General features: G+C 43.6%; 1 protein-coding gene across 2 annotated transcripts in view; it reads right to left on the reverse strand.

Moving 5' to 3' along the window:
- Positions 1–18,594, reverse strand: part of TMEM248 (transmembrane protein 248) — a 36,142-nt gene continuing 17,548 nt past the window's right edge. The window contains exons 1-7 of one of the 2 annotated variants that reach the window (XM_066274644.1): positions 12,426–12,481; positions 11,892–12,068; positions 7,950–8,235; positions 6,434–6,584; positions 5,184–5,367; positions 3,244–3,387; positions 1–2,689 (exon numbers count right to left, since the gene is read on the reverse strand). In XM_066274644.1, the coding sequence (XP_066130741.1) occupies positions 2,669–2,689; positions 3,244–3,387; positions 5,184–5,367; positions 6,434–6,584; positions 7,950–8,235; positions 11,892–12,050 (945 nt within the window). In that variant the 5' untranslated portion in view covers positions 12,051–12,068; positions 12,426–12,481 and the 3' untranslated portion in view covers positions 1–2,668. Of the gene's footprint in view, positions 2,690–3,243; positions 3,388–5,183; positions 5,368–6,433; positions 6,585–7,949; positions 8,236–11,891; positions 12,069–12,425; positions 12,482–18,594 lie in introns of those variants that run through there. The other variant, XM_066274643.1, reaches the window with a different exon arrangement.

Consider the following 18,594-nt stretch of genomic DNA (forward strand, 5'->3'; position numbering starts at 1 on the left):
TAAATTCAGATGTTTTATTCTGTAAAGCACATATGCACACACTTCAAACATGGAAAATTAATCTCAGAGTGAATGCCATAACAGATCAGCTACTGACCATGCAGCAAGATAAGTGAAATGGACCCGCTGGCCCTTGTAACCCCACAGTGCCCGCAGGAGGGGTGGAAAACCGGGATGCTGAATCCCGACAGACTGCCAAAGAAAACGCAACAGAAATGGCAGGTTCCTAATGAGAAAAACTTACAAATAGAATCAAAACTGATTCAAGTCATACAGTGAAAGGACAAAAGGAAAAAGGAAAGAGATCAATATGATCTGAAACAACCACTTTAATAGTAAGTTGCTGACCTTTTATTGGACCTCCAGTCCAAGATGCCTGAGGACGAGCCAGTGCTCCTGTGCGGGGTCACCCCGGAACGGCAAACAGGCCCTGCCTGTGACACTCTTCTAATCCTGAGGGCCCCCAGCAAGACACTGTGGAGGACCAGGCCTTGTCTGTACGCGCCCCACAGCAAGGCCCCTGGACTCCTGAGACCCAGTGGAAGTCTCTGCAGCTACGAGACCTCCTCAGCCAGCCAGGTTCACAGCCTCCCCTCCGCCCCGTCTTCCTTCATACACCTGATCGACTCTGGGTTTCCATAAAATCTTTTGAGAATTACCTTCCAGGGTAAATGCTGGATTTTAAAGTGTGTGTCCTGGCCTCATGACAAGTCATACTGTCCAGGCATATTTGGCACTTCCTTTCCTCACACCTAACAGTGTCCTTCCTTCCCTGGCTAGATTCCAGCCATTCCCTGTAATTAAAATAAGGGTAATTAATATTAGCAATAAGCTGGATTGAAACAACCAGTGAAATTGACTTTTTCCACCTGTCTTTCTCCTTTTATATTACTCTGCCAGTTATAAATCTATCCCTAGAACTCCATTCATTGGGATTTTATTAATTCAGTAGCAGCTTAACCTAAAATCTGTTGATCTTAATGATACTGATGTTTCTAAAGGCCAAGCCAAAAGGTTCTCTCTCAGTCTTATCCCACAGGAGCCTCAAAGTCTCTAAACAGAAAACTAAACTAACAGGTTAGTCATGCATCATGTACGCAACTCATGTCATACACATAACTGGATAGGCAAGTCTGATTATTGTGCTTAAAATATACTGAAAGGAAAAAATACATATTAACATATGAAGTTACTACAGTGATTATTTTAACAATCTTTAGTAAAAACCCACAATTGTTTTCCATTCAAGGATGCCTTGGGATAGAATGTTCTAGGCCAATCTGTATTTCGTATTGCAGGGCTGAGTCTGATTTAGAAGAGACTATACAGCCTTGAGGTTGAGGGAACGAAAGAAGTGCTGACAGTCACGTCCAAGGCTGTACTTGGCCTTCTGCTGTAACACTGCTTGCAAGAACACAGAAGTCAACGAAAAGGAAGAAAAGAGTTATGAAGAAAAATTGGAAGAATATGCGTAACAAAAAAGTACTGGAAAAGATAGCACTCAGTGTTTGTTTGTTTTTTAAATGAAGACAGACTGGAAGGAAAAAGGAGTATAGGAACTACATCATCAAAATGTTATAGGAGAAAAAATGTTTTGTGTTTTCCTGGTACAGTGTAAATGGCAAATCAGAACTGCTTTCATTCAAATTTCACAGGCATCATTTTCATGTTATTGATCTAATCGTTCCCTTTTTCCTTCTGAAGATATGTTAACTACATAGAAATAAATGTAAAAAAGGGGGAGGAGGAAGAAAAACCACTCCCGCTTCAAAGAAAACAAAAAATCCTTTCACAACTATTAGACCAAATTATCACTCTTTCCACACTGTCATCTGCATTCCAGAAAATAGAACAGCTAATTTTACTCTGCTCCAGAGACATTTACTCAAGTTTTAAGCCCTTTTGAGTGAAGAAGCTGCTTTAACTTTTATAATGAAAGGGACAACAGAGGAGAAAAAGATAGTGGAACTTTCTGTGCCAACTCAACTCCACAAGACCAGCTTCCTCACCATCCATGTGGAAAATGAAACTTTAGACCTTTACCATATAGGTGACTTTTAAATATTAAACTTTTTACTCAAGATGAAAGCACAAATCTGTATTAACTAGAGTAGTCCTAAAACGTGACTATTTTTCTTCCAAAGGAAAAGAAAGCTTAGAAAGATAGGTGTGTTTCCTTGCAAGCAAAATGGGAAAAGAAGGTATTATTGTTGGTACTATGATTATTAAGCCACAGACACAGAAAATCCACAGAATGGATTGGTGGCTTGGGAAATGCAGTATCATGTCAGAGGTGCAGACTATTTCGAACCAAAGCAAACCTCAACCCCACCAGCACTGAGCTGCCCCTGAGATCTCAGCGCAGACAGCAGGGCCTGCTCTGACGCGGGCGACCAGGCATCCTCGCCACGGAAGCATCCCGCCACGTCCACAGGGGAGGCTGCAGGGTTCGGACTGCACCCAGTGTGAAGCACGTGCATCATTGGACCAATTTCTGAATAGGTTTTTATAAATATGTACAAATCAGTTACAGGCACTTGAAATGTCTTTGGCTGGAATACCCAACATTGCAAGATAATATATTCACAGAATGTCCAGGCCCAGGCTGGCATCAGCAGGCAATGATTACAGTTGCTCAGTCTCTCTCAGAAAACGGGCAGTTGTGGGATTAGGCATCAGCCAAGGCCACCTAGGAGAGAGCAAGACAAGTAACCCAGTCACACAACGGAGCCCAGGGAGCTCGGCCCCGCCGGCACCAACGGGGCTCCGGTCCCCACCCCAGACCAGGAGCCACGCCGCATGCATCTGTCTGGGAGGGGAGTTATTAAAGCCCTAAGAAAAAATCTCACCAGGAGGAAATGGGGAGAAAGTGTCTCCAGCCAGAAGCAGCTGATCAGTGGAACCACTGTGCTGAGACCAAGAGTTAACCGTCCCCAACCCTGCCCAGCGCTCTGTGAGATGACTTCTCAGGCGGACGGAGTGGAGGGGCACTGCCCTTCAGGGGCAGCTGCTCTCCAGTGGGGATTTGTGAGCAATTTGCAGTCGGTACCTTTCAAAGCTAAGACTCGGGTTGAAAACCCAATGCCGTAATTTAGGCTAAGGGAAGAAGACTTCTGATAAAAAGACAGGAACTAAATTCTCTGGAGAAAAGCTGCCACGCACAATCAATGCAATAAGGACTGAGACATTCTGCACACAGAGCCCTCTGGCCAAACGCTGGGCCAGATGCCATCCCGTGCTCACCTTCTCAGGACAAAATTCAGGACTGCTCTGACGCAATTTGCTGGGTCTGCCCTTGATAACCGCATAGCAAAACATTGTTATCACCATCACGAAGAGGAAGTAACTGGTGTGCATTAGATGCAAATTTATTAACGAACGGTCATCCTAAAAAGAACAAACCAGAAATATCTGCACTGAATTACTGACGGATTTTTATGCTGGATTTCCGGGAACATGGTTCTCTCCAGAGATGCCTCAACTTTAATTCTTAATAATTCTTAAACTGGAACAGAAGGCTTCTTCTTTTGTCCCCTAACTATTAAAGCTGGATCTCATTAAGTGGAGATGCAGTGTTCCTGAGACCACAGCCCCCCTTCCTAAAGCATCCTCAGCCCTGGCTTCTGCACCCCACTGCCCTGCCCCACCCACACCCCTCCCCTGAGAAGGCCCCAGAGACCCAGAGCCTTTAAACAGACTCTTTCTTCTGTTCTCTTCCTCTGACTGCCCTCGGGGTGCATGGCTGACAGCCTACGCCTGTGTTCCTAACCCCTTGCTACTCCCTGGCCAGAAAGGCCCCTGAGTCACTTCTCCCCAGGGGCAACTTCCTTCCTTCTGCCTTTTCCCCCTTTACAAGTCCCTGCCTGAGAACAGCCTCTGCCCTCCCCTCCCACAGGCCATCAGTAACCAGGCCCTGCAGCTGTTGAGAATGCTGCCATTCCTTTTCCCGTCCACCTCTCTAGGCCTCACAGCATCAGCCGTAGCCTCCCTCCCATTACACAAACCGAGTGGGGAGACCAGGCTTGCTAACACACTGCTTTACCTCCCCCTTACCACCCAACACAGTGGGGGGCACTTCCTCCGAGGAAAAAGTCTAAATGCCTCAAGCGAGGCCCAAAGGGTGTTGTCGAACCTGGCCTCTGCCCAACGCTGAACCTGATCTCCACTGCTTAGTCCTGCAGGGTCTGGCCTGCCAACTTCTACACGTGATAAAATGAGATACAGGAAAGAGAAAAGGGCCAGGCAAAAAAGAAAGAAATGTACCTAACATATACTGACAGGAAGAAGAGGGCATTTATCAAACAATCAGTGCAGTCTGTAAAAGGAGGCTCCCGTGTAAACCACAGGTGAAACCAGCGTGTCACCCACTAGTCTAGATTACAGTGGACTCCTCCCCTTTCCTCCTTCCTAAGTAACACTATTCAGCCCTCAGTATCTATCCAAAGTCTTGTCTCCTATTTACTTTTACCTCTCTGAATGCCAAACCACTTCCTGCTCAGACTGACACTAACTCACTCCTCTCCTGTGAGTGGCTGGGTGCATGAAGACTGAACAAGCATCTCTTGTACCAGCTGTGGGTAAGGCACATAACAGCTGCTCAATAAATAACTGCTGCTGAGCAAAGCAGAAAACAAAGAACAGAAGCAGTTTTCTTACCCAAAAGAGGAGCATGTTTTTCCAAGTCTCTACCATTTCACCTAGTCTTTTAACTCAGCTAGAACTCAAACATGGCAGTGACTAAGCTAACCTAAGTATTTAAACACAACCTGGGCCCTGGCCGGTTTGCTCAGTAGTAGAGCGTCGGCCTGGTGTGCCAGAGTCCCGGGTTCGATTCCCAGCCAGGGCACACAGGAGAGGCGCCCATCTGCTTCTCCACCCCTCCCCCTCTCCTTCCTCTCTGTCTCTCTCTTCCCCTCCCGCAGCCAAGGCTCCATTGGAGCAAAGTTGGCCTGGGCGCTGAGGATGGCTCTGGTTGCAACAGAGTGACGTCCCAGATGGGCAGAGCATCGCCCCCCGGTGGGCATGTCGGGTGGATCCCAGTCGGGCGCATGCGGGAGTCTGTCTGACTGCCTCCCTGTTTCCAACTTCAGAAAAATACAAAATAAATAAATAATAATAAATAAACACAACCTGCTCTAACTGTTCCGGGACCCACACATATACACAGGACATTTCTCACTTACATCTGGAACAATAACTGTAAGCTTGGGATTTAAAGCATGATAGACTTTTCCAATGGCCCCCTTATAACACCAGAAAGGATTGTAATCTTGAGCATATTTCGTGTTGGCATCTCTGGCGGTGGTGAAGATCTTGTACCAGAGCGTGGCGTTGCTGTATGTGTCCGGGACACAGTGCGGCGGCTGTCTGCAGGGCAGAGAGGGAGAGACATGCTTGGCAGCCTGAGACACTTACTGTCTCTACCACACCCCCCGCCCAACAGTGACCATAGCCAAACAGGTGGAAAGAAGAAAGCAAAGACATACATGTTTCTTTGAGATAAATACCATTCATTTTTAGTTCAGGGATTTTTTTTTCTTTTTTTTAATAAACATAAAATAGACTAAGAAATAGGCATTTGACATTTAAAAGGTTAGGTGTTATATTTTTGCTTTAGAATTCAACTCACGGTCCTCTTGCATATGATATGACCAAAGTAGAATCTGCTCCTTTAAGTCCATTTTCTCAAACTGTCTAAAGTCTTAGTCACAACAGGAAGTGTGACCTACAAACCTATCAGATATAACCAATAGTAAATAATGTTTAACTTACTTGATCTTGTCCTACAAACCTCTAAATGTCTAAAATAGATAACCACCACATTAATTATTTTTACTGAAAAAAATTCCAAAGAGAAAAAAAAGAAAAGGATTCACTATAGGACTTTTTAAATAAGCTATATCTTGTGTATTTTATGTAGTTATAGGTCATTACCTCCTTTACAGACAAAGGAGAGGCAAAAAACCTTCAAGGCAAAGTGGTAACACTGACCACTGCTCAAAAACTATGAGGCAAAAGTTTCCGAAATAGCAATTGTTTCATGGCAAGTAAGGTTTGATTTATGCTCTCAATTTAAAAAATAACTGCTTCTGGATAATGAAGTTGTACAAAACCTTTATCTTTGGGGATCTTTAACTGTGGGTCATTCTGGTCACGGGATCCACCCTGCCTTATCTGTTTTGTGATGTGCTCCTACCAACAGGAGACAGCCTAAATTGAACGGGCGACAACTAACCCAGTTGAGGAACTCACTCTCTGCTTTTTACACACAGAAGTTCCACTTTAGAATTCCCACTTAAACTGACAGAATGCCTAGGTCCACAGACAGAGAAGCAATGCGAGCCACCTGAGAACTCCCCGCTGAAGCATCCTAGTCACAGTCACGGTAAATGGAGCTTCGCACACACATCCGTGGGCGCAGGAAACCACTTACACGGTGACAGGGAATACGCCAGGGTTGGCCGTGAGGGTCATGCAGGCTGTGAACACCACCTGCTCACAGTGACCGTGCAGGGCACAGTCATCCGAGCTCCAAGCTGCAGGCAGGGTAAAGGTAATGTTTATCTCTTCATGGGCTTCCCTGCCTATGGAAGAGAAATCAGTTTTTTTGGTAAAGAAAGGCAAGAATCCATATTTATTATTCGCTGGGATTTGAATGAATCCTGAAATCATACCCACCCAGGAATCAACTCTCAGCCCACAGAAGCCGGACTCCCGCTCTGTGGGGTTTCAGGACCACCAGTCCCGAGCGGGATGCAGGCCTGCACACCTGGCAGAGCGCCTCAATGGCAAGCGGGCATGCGGGCAGGCGCCAGGCAGTGCCCAGCTAGAGAGCTGCGGGCCGAGTGAGTTATCACCACCGCTTCAGCATTTGTACACCAGCTTTCCATTTCAATCTGCTTTTACATTACTTCCCTTAAAACGCTTACACTGTATCACTATTCCATGAACATGGCCAAAGCAGTAGCTCCCTTTTTACAGATGAACAGACTGAGCACCAGAGGGTCCAACAGACTTAAGTAAGGCCCTGGGACCAGTAGGTGATGAAGCTTAAATGAGAACTATGGTATTCAAACACCACAGCAGAAGAGAAAAGTCTACTTGCAACACACATAAAGAACCCAGAAGTCGCCCTTACCTTGTTTCCATGGGAGCAGCGCTCACCTGTAACAACCAATAGGAGGCTGGTAGGCGCTCTCAAGTTCTTTAGGGACTTTAAAAGGCTCTTGGTGACCAAAGATTATTCTTCCAAGGCCCAGGTCTCCAGCATGCAGCCTTTCCTGATTAGTCCAGCTCCCACCACTCTCAACCTTGTCCTGAATCACTTAGTCTGTCCTGGCTTTAGTACTGGTCAAACGGCCCTGCTCAGAGTTTTATAGTTGTTTATTTTTATAACTATGCACTTATATAGCATTTGCTTTGTACCCTAACCCTAACCCTGCCAAAAACTACTGTAAGTGCTCGATAAATACTAACTCATGTTTTTCTCGTCTCTTCTATAATCCCAAAATGCCAAAGGGAAGAGACCAAATCTTGGGCATATTCTAGTTCATTGGAGCAGCTCTCCTAGTGCCGAGCTAATGGTGGGCATTCAAAAGCCTGTAGGCTAAGAGCAGTATTTGCAGTATGTACTGTGATCTCCAACATGATAAACCTGAATATTTTGTGTTTGTATATACTAAGACCAGAAATAGGCCTTATAGTTTCTTCCCAGTTTCTCATTCTTACAAGCCTTTTTTTTGAGACTCTACTGTGTATAAAGCACTTTATAAATGAAAATGTAGTAGAAATGGTTCCTTCTTGACTTCATTTAGTTCGAACTCAACAAAAGGGGAGACACATGCAAATGTCAGAAAGTGTGATGAGTAAAACCATACACTGCTAATACTCTGTCTTGCAACAGTGTTGCTTGAGAAAGTCTGAAAGGCAATTGGCTAACACTCACATACCTGAAAGTCCGATCTGATGTCCTAAAATGGTTGAGTACAGATGCGTGACATTACGGGAGTATCCTCCAAAGGGTTTGAGTGGGTCCAGGGTGAGGGTGATTGCAACTGAGATGTTCACTGGGCCTGAATCCTCCAGTACTTGTGGGGACTGGGTGGACACCCTGGCTTGCCCGCTGGTCATTGTGCTTTCCGGAGTTGTGGTGTCATTTGTAAGATGCTTTAATGTTTCATTCTCTGATACACACAAGTCCAAATCATTAAACCGCAGCAGAAAAGTATTCCAATCCTTCAGTAAAATGAAACAGAGAGAGACAAGTGTGAGCAGTCTGAATGTGCTGCCACTGCAGTCACTAGCCATGGTGCTCAAGGTGACATCATGCCACAGTGGGAGCACCACACTTCTTTAACAATAGCAGCGACAATCAAGCCATCAGCCTCTTGCACTGGCATAGCACTGTGGTTTTCCAAACCACTCTCATATTCATAACCTAAAATATGAACTCTTCATTGGCATAAGATAGTAGATAATCTGTGGGACTAAATCAACTCATTCCAGAAAATATGTTAGAAAACAAAACAGTGCATTATACTTACAGAAAATGATTTAGCCTCAGAATCAAACATGAAAAGAAAGATTGAACAATTGGTAGTAAACATTAAAAGCATTAACACAAACTCATTTAACCGCTGCGACTAGTCATGTCTTTAAAATAAGCCTACTTCAAAATAATTCCTCAAAAGGTCAATTCTATATACCTTGCCTTCTCTCTCAAGAATGTGAAGTGCAATAAATACCAATACTCATGGGACTTGTTTACCCCTTCTCATGGACGTTAGGTGCCACTTTAGAATAATTTCCAAAGGGAGAGAAAAAAAATGTTTTCAGGCTTCTCTTGATATCTACACCCTGTATTAATAGTTTAAATCATAAGCAGTTTTAAGAACACAAACAGCTTATTATGTCATAGTTAAACTCATACCAACACAGGAAAAGACCCACCAGGGTTTATTTTAATTTTAGCAGAAATAGCAACAGCAAACCTAACCTAGGCTGTGACATTCTTCCAAGCAACATTCGTCTACAAAAGTTACCAAATATGAAGACAAACCAAGTCACACTTCCAACTGCACTTACACTAGCATTAATTAAATGCCGTTAGAGTAATCCTCAAGTAGTCAAGCAAGTCTACCTCTAAAGCATCAATTCATGGCATTTAGTAAGACTAACTGGATGCATCAAGTTACATCTTCCCTAACACCTACACACTTAGCAGACCATTCAAGATCATTCTAGTGTCATCCTGAAAATGAACATTCTAGTGTCATCCCTTCATACCCCAGACACGAGGAAACTGAGGCCCAGTACAAATGACAGATTCTCCAATTCCACAGTTGAAGGCAGGATCAGAATTAAATTTTCTGATTCACAGCCCCAAATACCTAGGGTCCTTGTCTGAAAATAAAGCCACTAAATTAATCATAACCAAAGTTGTGCGGCATCTGGCAACACTTTTCTGCAGAGCTCCAGTGCACTGTAACAGTCTGCCAAAGCCAATATCAGGCCTATTTTGATTTAAGGGCTACTTTTCCAGGCTACAGCTCAACCACTGGCCTTGGCCGAGTGTTCACCAGGGACTCAAGCTCTGAGGGACAGCAACTCCAGGGTGCTGCAGAGCTTTGGTTGTGACTAGAATGTTCATCTCATACCTAATATGGGTACATCCCATTTGCACAAGAACCTTGAAAGATTCAGGCAAGGTCAGAGAAGAGGACAAAGCCAGACTGCATGTCTCTTCGTAAGAAACTCTGAAAGGGTTTCATGGTAGAAGTAGCTAAAACTTGTTAATTTAGCTGTGTTAGGGAGTTCACATATGAAGGTAGTCCCTCCTGCCAAGATCCACTATGACCTAGACGCCACAGAGAACAAGACAAAACCGTGACCCACTTCACACTGAGCACAGCTCTCCTCTCCTTCACAAGGCACACAAACTGCAGCAACAACACACTTCCAGCCTCTACTCTCATCCCACTCCCAACACTCACACACATGAGAAAAGTCTAAGAGGAGGCACTCACGGAATCTACTAAGAAAGAAACAAATCTGTCGTAAAAGAAACCTTATCCAGCCTGACTAGTGGTGGCACAGTGCCACTAAGTGCCAGGACAGAGCGTCAACCTGGGACACTGAGGACTCAGGTTCAAACCCTGAGGTTGCCAGCTTGAGCATGGGATCATCAACATGATCCTATGACTCCTGGCTTGAGCCCAAAGGTCACTGGTTTGAAGCCCAAGGTCACTGGCTTGAGCAAGGGGTCAGTGGCTTGGCTGGAGATCCCTGGTCAAGGCACGTATGACAAGCAATCAAAGAACTAAAGTGACTCAGTTACAAGCTGATGCTTCTCATCTCTCTCACTTCCTGTTTCTCTTTCTCGGCAAAGAAAAAGAAACCTTATCCACCAATAAATTCACCATATCATTAATTCAGCATAATTTCCAATATGTAAAACAAATGTATGAATACATAATACTGTCAATTCACTTCTATTAAACAAGATTAACTTTGCTCACACAATCACGTGCCTAGATTAAAGGGTCTGACCCGTGGTGGCACAGTGGACAGGGCGTCGACCAGGAATGCTGAGGTCACCAGTTTGAGACTACGGGGCTTGCCGGGTCAAGGCACATATGAGAAGCAACTGCAAGTTGATGCTTCCTGTCCCTCCCTCCCTCCTGCCTTTCTCTCTCTCCTTTCTCTAAAATCAATAAATCCTAAAAAAAAAAAAAAAAAAAAATTTAGGCCCTGGCCAGTTGGCTAAGTGGTAGAGCGTCGGCCTGGCGTGCAGAAGTCCCGCGTTTGATTCCCGGCCAGGGCACACAGGAGAAGCACCCATCTGCTTCTCCACCCCTCCCCCTCTCCTTCCTCTCTGTCTCTCTCTTCCCCTCCCGCAGCCAGGGCTCCATTGGAGCAAAGATGGCCCGGGCGCTGGGGATGGCTCCTTGGCCTCTGCCCCAGGCGCTAGAGTGGCTCTGGTCGCAACAGAGCGACGCCCCCTGGTGGGCAGAGCATCGCCCCCTGGTGGGCGTGCCGGGTGGATCCCGGTCGGGCGCATGCGGGAGTCTAACTGTCTCTCCCCGTTTCCAGCTTCAGAAAAATACAAAAAAAAAAGAAAAAGAAAAAAAAAATTTAAAGGGCAATGCCCTAATAATTTATTTAAATTGATCAAAATGTAAAATCTAGAAGGCAAGTTTGTAGATAACTGAAGTTTTCCTTAATAAAAGACAATTATATGTATTTGGAGATAAGACCCTACTGTCTTATTCCTTTAGGATCCATCCTTTTGTTTTCATTTTTCTCTTTATTGAATTTATTGGGGTAAACTGGTTAACAAAATTATACAGGTGTCAGGTACACAATATACGACACAGCCCTGCACACCATGTTGTGTGTTCACCACCCCAAGTCAAGTCTCTGCCCATCACCGCTCTCCCTCTGTACCCCCCCACCTCCTACAGCTCCCACGCCCGCACTGCTGTCTGTGTCCGTTCAACGAGGAAGCTGTCCGTATAGCTGATTAAAACTCCATGATGATGATGAGGGCTTTAAAATCACAAATGTTTACAGTTTTTAAAAACTGCAATGAGCTCATTTCATACAGATATAAAAGAAGCCAGTTCTCTAACGTCTTGATGCAAAGATTTTGGAAATATAGCTTCTAAAAGACCTGATTCACTGATGAAACAGTCTAACTGAAACTGGTAGCCTCAGTTAAATCAGTAACCATCTAACCACATATTTTCTAAGAAAGGGAGATAGACAAAAAATTCGAATGCTGACCTTTCTTACTTGGGTAAAAAATTCACAACCAAAGAAAAGTGTGTCCCAAAGGTGTTTTCCCCCCTGTAAGGTCCAGCCCCTCTGAGAGATCGCAGAATAGACTATACCTCTGCCATTTCCGGTGACTTAATCTCCTTGATTTTGAAGAAATAGCCCAAGGTCAGGAAAGCTATTGCCATGGCGCTTACACTGATCATGAAGACCACCAGGGGAGGCCGAGTGCTGATGTGCAGCTTCAGGTTCTCCAGGGGGCTGATGCTGAACATTCTTCTGATCAGCTCCACCTGAAAGGAAGGAAGCAGAAGACTCACGGACTGACTTGCCAGGAGAAAACCTACGATCCTTACTTTTTCCTTTCATGGTGCCTGGGGTAAGGTGGTCACTCATTATTGAACTTCAGAAATAGTTCATCATAAATCGTCAAAAGACAAGAAAAAACACAAACTGTTAATGTCATCATTTCCAAATGGCAAGATCTTGAAAGATATGCATTTCCTTCCCGTTTAATCTTCTAATTATTCTATAATGAACATGTTAGTTCCATGTTACTTAAAAAAATATTTAAGTAGGTCAGTAATATGACACAAATATATACATGACAACACACACAAAACTAAACTGAGGATGCTCTCATTTCCTACCACTGAGAGCTGAAGACTATCTCCTCAGCATTCTGTCCTGTTCCCTGCCATACTCAAGCCCATTCCAGCACCAAGCATAGAGCGGCACTCAATAAATAAGGAATTTTATCACTTCCCTACTTACAGCCCTCCTCAGGGTTCCCACTGAACCTAGAATGAGGTCAGTGACAGCTCCCTGTCATGGTCCACAGGGTTTCATAATCCAGAAGCCCCACCAACCACAATGACTGTACCTCTGCCAACTTCCCCTTCCCCTCAAGGCCATGGCCACAATGGCCTTGCTAGTTTTCAGAATCAGCTTTTCAATCTCCAGTAGGAGGTCAGCTGGGACCCTGACAGAGATAGCACTAAATCTGTGGAACAGCCTGAACGGTACTGCCATCTTAACAATATTGTCTTCCAGTCCACAAACTTAGGGTATCTTTTCATTTATTTGGGTTTTAATTGATTTCAACAATGTTTTGTAGTTATCAAAGCATTAGTTTGCATTTTTTTTTGCTAAATGTAATTTGTTTTTCTTGGAGTTGTAGAACATGTCCTATTTGAAGGCTTTTACCTCTTCCTGGAATGTTTCCACTAAAAATTTCCACAATTTGCTCCTTCTTACAATGCAGGTCTCTACTCAGAACTCCTCAGACAGGCCTTCCCTGACCCCCCTCAGCCACTAGTCTCTTAGTACCCGCTTTAGCTCCTTTGCATGGGTGAGTACCAGCCAAGAGTACAATTAACCGTCTACTTGTTCACTGACTCTCATCCCTCATTTGTGAGCTCCAGCACAGCAGAGATTTTGCCATCTTGTTCACTGTTAAAATGTGTGTGGATATATTCACTGCTCACAACAATTAGATTAGGGGATATTTTATAGCTTCATATCATTTGGAAATATCCCCTAATTGTTGTGAGCAGTATATATCACTGTGCTATTAGCACTCAACACTCTGTTTCTGATATTTATCTGTTCATCTGTGTAGATTTAGCCCATTGATTCTGCCTGCTGGTCACTGCACAACTGTATTCCAGTTTTGTGATCTGGGACTGAGAGCCCAGCTAGGTACTTCCCACTGTGTCATTCACAAAGCGTACTACAGCAGGCACAAGAGTGGCTCTAGCATACCTAGGTCACAGGCAGTGCCATCTACAATTGTCAGATTGTTCTCCAAGGAAGCTGCAGTGAGCCCCAAGCAATGAAGGGGCTCACTTTATTTCCCAACATTCGAGGCAACACTTGCTATTCTAAAGTATATGGATTTGGACCAAGACAGATGTGAAATGGTATCTCACCATTATTATTTTTTTCACCATTATTTTAAATTGCATCTCCTTAAAATCAAACTTCTTTATCAGCCATTTCGATGTTTTTCTAGGTGAACTGCCTGAATCTTGGCCATTTGCTAGTAAGATGTCTGTCAATTGCTTATTAATGCTTAGGAATTCCTTTTATATTCTGGATACTGAGCCTTTACTAATTTTATGTTATATATAACTACTTCACATCTGTGGATTTTCTTTAATACAGTTTATGGCATCTTTTGCCATATGAAAGGGTCCTGATATTTTTAAACAGCTTTATCAAGATTTAATTCATACCATATAATTCACCCATTTAAAACATACAATCCAATTCACAGAATTGGGCAAATCATCATTATAATAAATTTTTACAGTTTCTTCATTTAATAAAGAAACCCCATTTCTTGTAGCAAGTCGCCCTTTTTTCCCCCTAGCTGTCTGGCAACCACTACTGCACTTTCTGTCTTTATAGATGTGCCTATTCTGGACATTCCAAACAAATGAAATCATATAATGTGATCTTTTGTGATGGACTTCTCTCAATGAGCATCACGTTTTCAAGATTCATCCATGCAGCACATATCAATACTACATTCCTTTTTATTGCCAAAAATATTCATTGTATGAAGTATTTTATTTATTCAGAAATATTCTGTTTATTCATCAGTTGATAAACATTTAGTTTTCCACATTTTAGCTATTGTAGGCAAGCTTTCACTTGTCTTGGTCATAATAACTAGGAGTGGTTTTGTTGGGTCAAATGGTAACTAAGTTTAACGTTTTTAGGTCCTGCCAGACCATTTTCCCAAGAAACTGTTCCATTTTGCATTCTCACCAGCAGTGTAATGAGCATTCCGATTTCTCCACAACCTCACCAACACTTATTATCTTTTTTATTACAGCCATTCCAGAGGGCATGATGTGGTATTTCACGAGAATTTGATTTGCATTTCCTTGGCAGTTACAAGTTCTTCATTTTAATGCATTCATCAGCTTCTTTTATGGTTGTACATATATCTATGTATATTATTTTAAAATCTCTTCCCATCTTTGTATGTCATCAAGTTTTTTTCACTGTTTTCGTCTACCAAATTTTATTTTATTTTATTTTTTTTTTTTTCATTTTTCTGAAGCTGGAAACAGGGAGAGGCAGTCAGACAGACTCCCGCATGCGCCCGACCGGGATCCACCCGGCACGCCCACCAGGGGCGACGCTCTGCCCACCAGGGGGCGATGCTCTGCCCATCCTGGGCGTCGCCATGTTGTGACCAGAGCCACTCTAGCGCCTGGGGCAGAGGCCACAGAGCCATCCCCAGCACCCGGGCCATCTTTGCTCCAATGGAGCCTTGGCTGCGGGAGGGGACGAGAGAGACAGAGAGGAAAGTGCGGCGGAGGGGTGGAGAAGCAAATGGGCGCTTCTCCTGTGTGCCCTGGCCGGGAATCGAACCCGGGTCCTCCGCACGCTAGGCCGACGCTCTACCGCTGAGCCACCCGGCCAGGGCTCGTCTACCAAATTTTAGTTTTACTTTTTACTTTTAGTTTCTTATCTACTTAGAATTGATTTGGAAGTCTAGAATCAGGTAGGTTCTAGTTTAATCTTTTTTTATATAGGTGGCCAATTGCCCAATGCCATTTATTAAACCTTGTTTTGTATTGGTCATGGATTTCTGCGGACTTGTAATGCCATCTCTCATAATACCAAGCTCCCACATATAAGTAGATTTGTTTCTAGGTCTTTTCTTGTGTTCTAGTGCTACATATGTCTCACCCTTCTTCAGTTCCACGCTATTTTAAATCGTGCTATTTACAAGAATTTTTTTTAAAATCTTCTCTTATGTATCTGATTATATTGATTCAAAGACATACTAATGTATATAGCAACTGTTGATAGTATTATATTCTAAAAATTACATTTTCTATTGTAATTTTCTATTACATTTCTATTGTAATTTGTTCATACAAAAGCAACAGGCTTTGTAGCATGAACAAGTGGAGGAGTAACCCTACAATAGGCAGAAGCAGACCCCTGCTAAGACAAATAGAAACCAACTTAACTCTTAATGACTGTATACTATTTGGCATATAGGGAGTAGAATCTGAAGGAATCCCAAATTCAGGAGCTAATGTTTCCCATACACCAATTTGCTTCCACAAGAGTTTTGCTGAATAAATAGTGGGGACTTATATGGAAAATGGAGAAAGAACTTATAGACCTACAATGCTTATATCCAAAGGAAATTTAAAGAAATAATGGTAGAGTATTTCCCCAAAATGGATGAAAGATATTAACCACACATTCAAGCCTAGCAAACCCTAAGCAGGAAAAATTAAGAAATCTATTTTTGGTACATGATAACAAAAATTAAAAGTAGCCCTGGCCGGTTGGCTCAGCGGTAGAGCGTCAGCCTAGCGTGCGGAGGACCTGGGTTCGATTCCCAGCCAGGGCACACAGGAGAAGCGCCCATTTGCTTCTCCACCCCTCCACCGCGCTTTCCTCTCTGTCTCTCTCTTCCCCTCCCGCAGCCAAACAAAGCTCCATTGGAGCAAAGATGGCCCGGGCGCTGGGGATGGCTCTGTGGCCTCTGCCTCAGGCGCTAGAGTGGCTCTGGTCGCAACATGGCAACGCCCAGGATGGGCAGATTATCGCCCCCTGGTGGGCAGAGCGTCGCCCCATGGTGGGCGTGCCGGGTGGATCCCGGTCGGGCGCATGCGGGAGTCTGTCTGACTGTCTCTCCCCGTTTCCAGCTTCAGAAAAAAAAAAAAAAAAAAAAAAAGTAAAAGAAAAATTTTATAAACAACTGGAGAAAAAAAGATATACTAAAATCAGGGTAAAAAACATACCGTAATTATAGCTGAAAAACATACCATAATTATAACTGAAAAACATACCATAATTATAGCTGAAAAAATTACCGTAATTATAGCTGACTTCTCATAAAGAAGAACAGAAGGCATATTTAAAATATTTATACTGGCCCTGGCTGGTTTGCTCAGTGGTAGAGTGTCGGCCTGGCGTGTAGGAGTCCCGGGTTCGATTCCTGGCCAGGGCACACAGGAGAAGCACCCATCTGCTTCTCCACCCGTCCCCCTCTTCTTCCTCTGTCTCTCTCTTCCCCTCCCACAGCCAAGGCTCCACTGGAACAAAGTTGGCCTGGGCGCTTTTGGCCATAGCTCTGTGGCCTCTGCCTCAGGCGCTAAAATGGCTCTAGATGCAACAGAGCGACACCCCAGATGGGCAGAGCATCGCCCCCTGGTGGGCGTGCCAGGTGGATCCCGGTAGGGCGCATGCGGGAGTCAGTCTGACTGCCTCTCTGTTTCCAACTTCAGAAAAATACAAAAAAAAAAATTTATACTAAAATTAAAAAAAATAATAACCTATCAACTTAAAATTACACACTTAGTACTATAGTCTTCAAAATAAACAAAAATAAAGACATTTTCAGATAAATATCAGGTAACTTAATCTTCACCAGATCGATACTACAAGAAATAATAAAAGAATAAAGAAGTCCTTCGGTCTGGAGAGATATAACCCCAAATGGAAGCTCAGATTCGTAGGAGGGAACTAAAGACACTACAAGAAATAAATATATGAGTAAATAGAGTGTGGGGCAAAAGTAGGTTTGTTTATAGCTGTGAGATCACAAAACACAGAGTTTATTCTTGTACTCCTTTTTTTTTTTTTTTTTTTTTTTTTTTTTACAGAGCCAGAGAGAGAGTCAGAAGAGAGGGATAGATAGGGACAGACAGACAGGAACAGAGAGAGATGAGAAGCATCAGTCATTTTTTTGTTGCGACACCTTAGTTGTTCATTGATTGATTTCTCATATGTGCCTTGACCGTGGGCCTTCAGCAGACCAAGTAACCCCTTGCTCAAGCCATGGACCTTGGGTCCAAGCTGGTGAGCTTTTACTCAAACCAGATGAGCCCGCACTCAAGCTTGCGACCTCGGGGTCTCAAACCTGGGTCCTCCATGTCCTAGTCTGATGCTCTATCCACTGTACCACCGCCTGGTCAGGCTCTTGTATTCTTATTAATCTTAGTATATGTGCTGCCAAAGCAAGCATTATTGATTATTGTATAATTTTCCATATAAACTGTAAACCTACTTTTGTTCCACCTTGTATGAGACATGTATTTATATATTTATAAAAATATTGACTGTATAAGCAAAAGTGGCATATAGATTTTTTTTACACAAATATACACTTTTTTATTTTATTTAACAAAAACTTTACAGTATGAGGATTTGATGGTATCTTTCTTTTTTATAAAACTAGGAGAGCCTGACCTGTGGTAGCGCAGTGGATAAAGCCTCGACCTGGAAATGCTGAGGTCGCCGGTTCAAAACCCTGAGCTTACCTGGTCAAGGCACATATGGGAGCTGATGCTTTCAGCTCCTCCCCCCCTTCTCTCTCTCTCTCTCTCTCTCTCTCTCCCTCTCCTCTCTAAAATGAATAAATAAAAAAAATGTCTGTTAAAAAAAAAAAAAAAAAAACTAGGAGAAAAGAGTTAAAATGTTCTCATAGTATTTGGCTGAAACGTGTCTAACAAGCCCCTGGCCAGGTTGCTTAGTGGGTAAAGCACTGATCTGGTACGCCAGAGGTTGCAGGTTCACCCAGAGGCGGATTTAACAGCAGGGGCACCAGGCGCACGCCCTGGGCCCCGACTTCTGAAAGGCCTCACAAAACCCCAACTTTACACTTTTTTCTAATGACACCAAGTTTGGTTCCATATGTGCAATTTTAACATTAATAGTAAATAATATTTTTTATTTACTTAAAAATATGGTTAAGCCTGACCAGGCGGTAGCACAGTGGATAGAGCATCGGACTGGGACTGGAGGACCCAGGTTCGAGACCCCCGAGGTCGCCAGCTT

The sequence above is a fragment of the Saccopteryx bilineata genome, chromosome 4, assembly GCF_036850765.1.
Source record: "Saccopteryx bilineata isolate mSacBil1 chromosome 4, mSacBil1_pri_phased_curated, whole genome shotgun sequence".
NCBI classification, from domain to species: Eukaryota; Metazoa; Chordata; class Mammalia; order Chiroptera; family Emballonuridae; genus Saccopteryx; species Saccopteryx bilineata.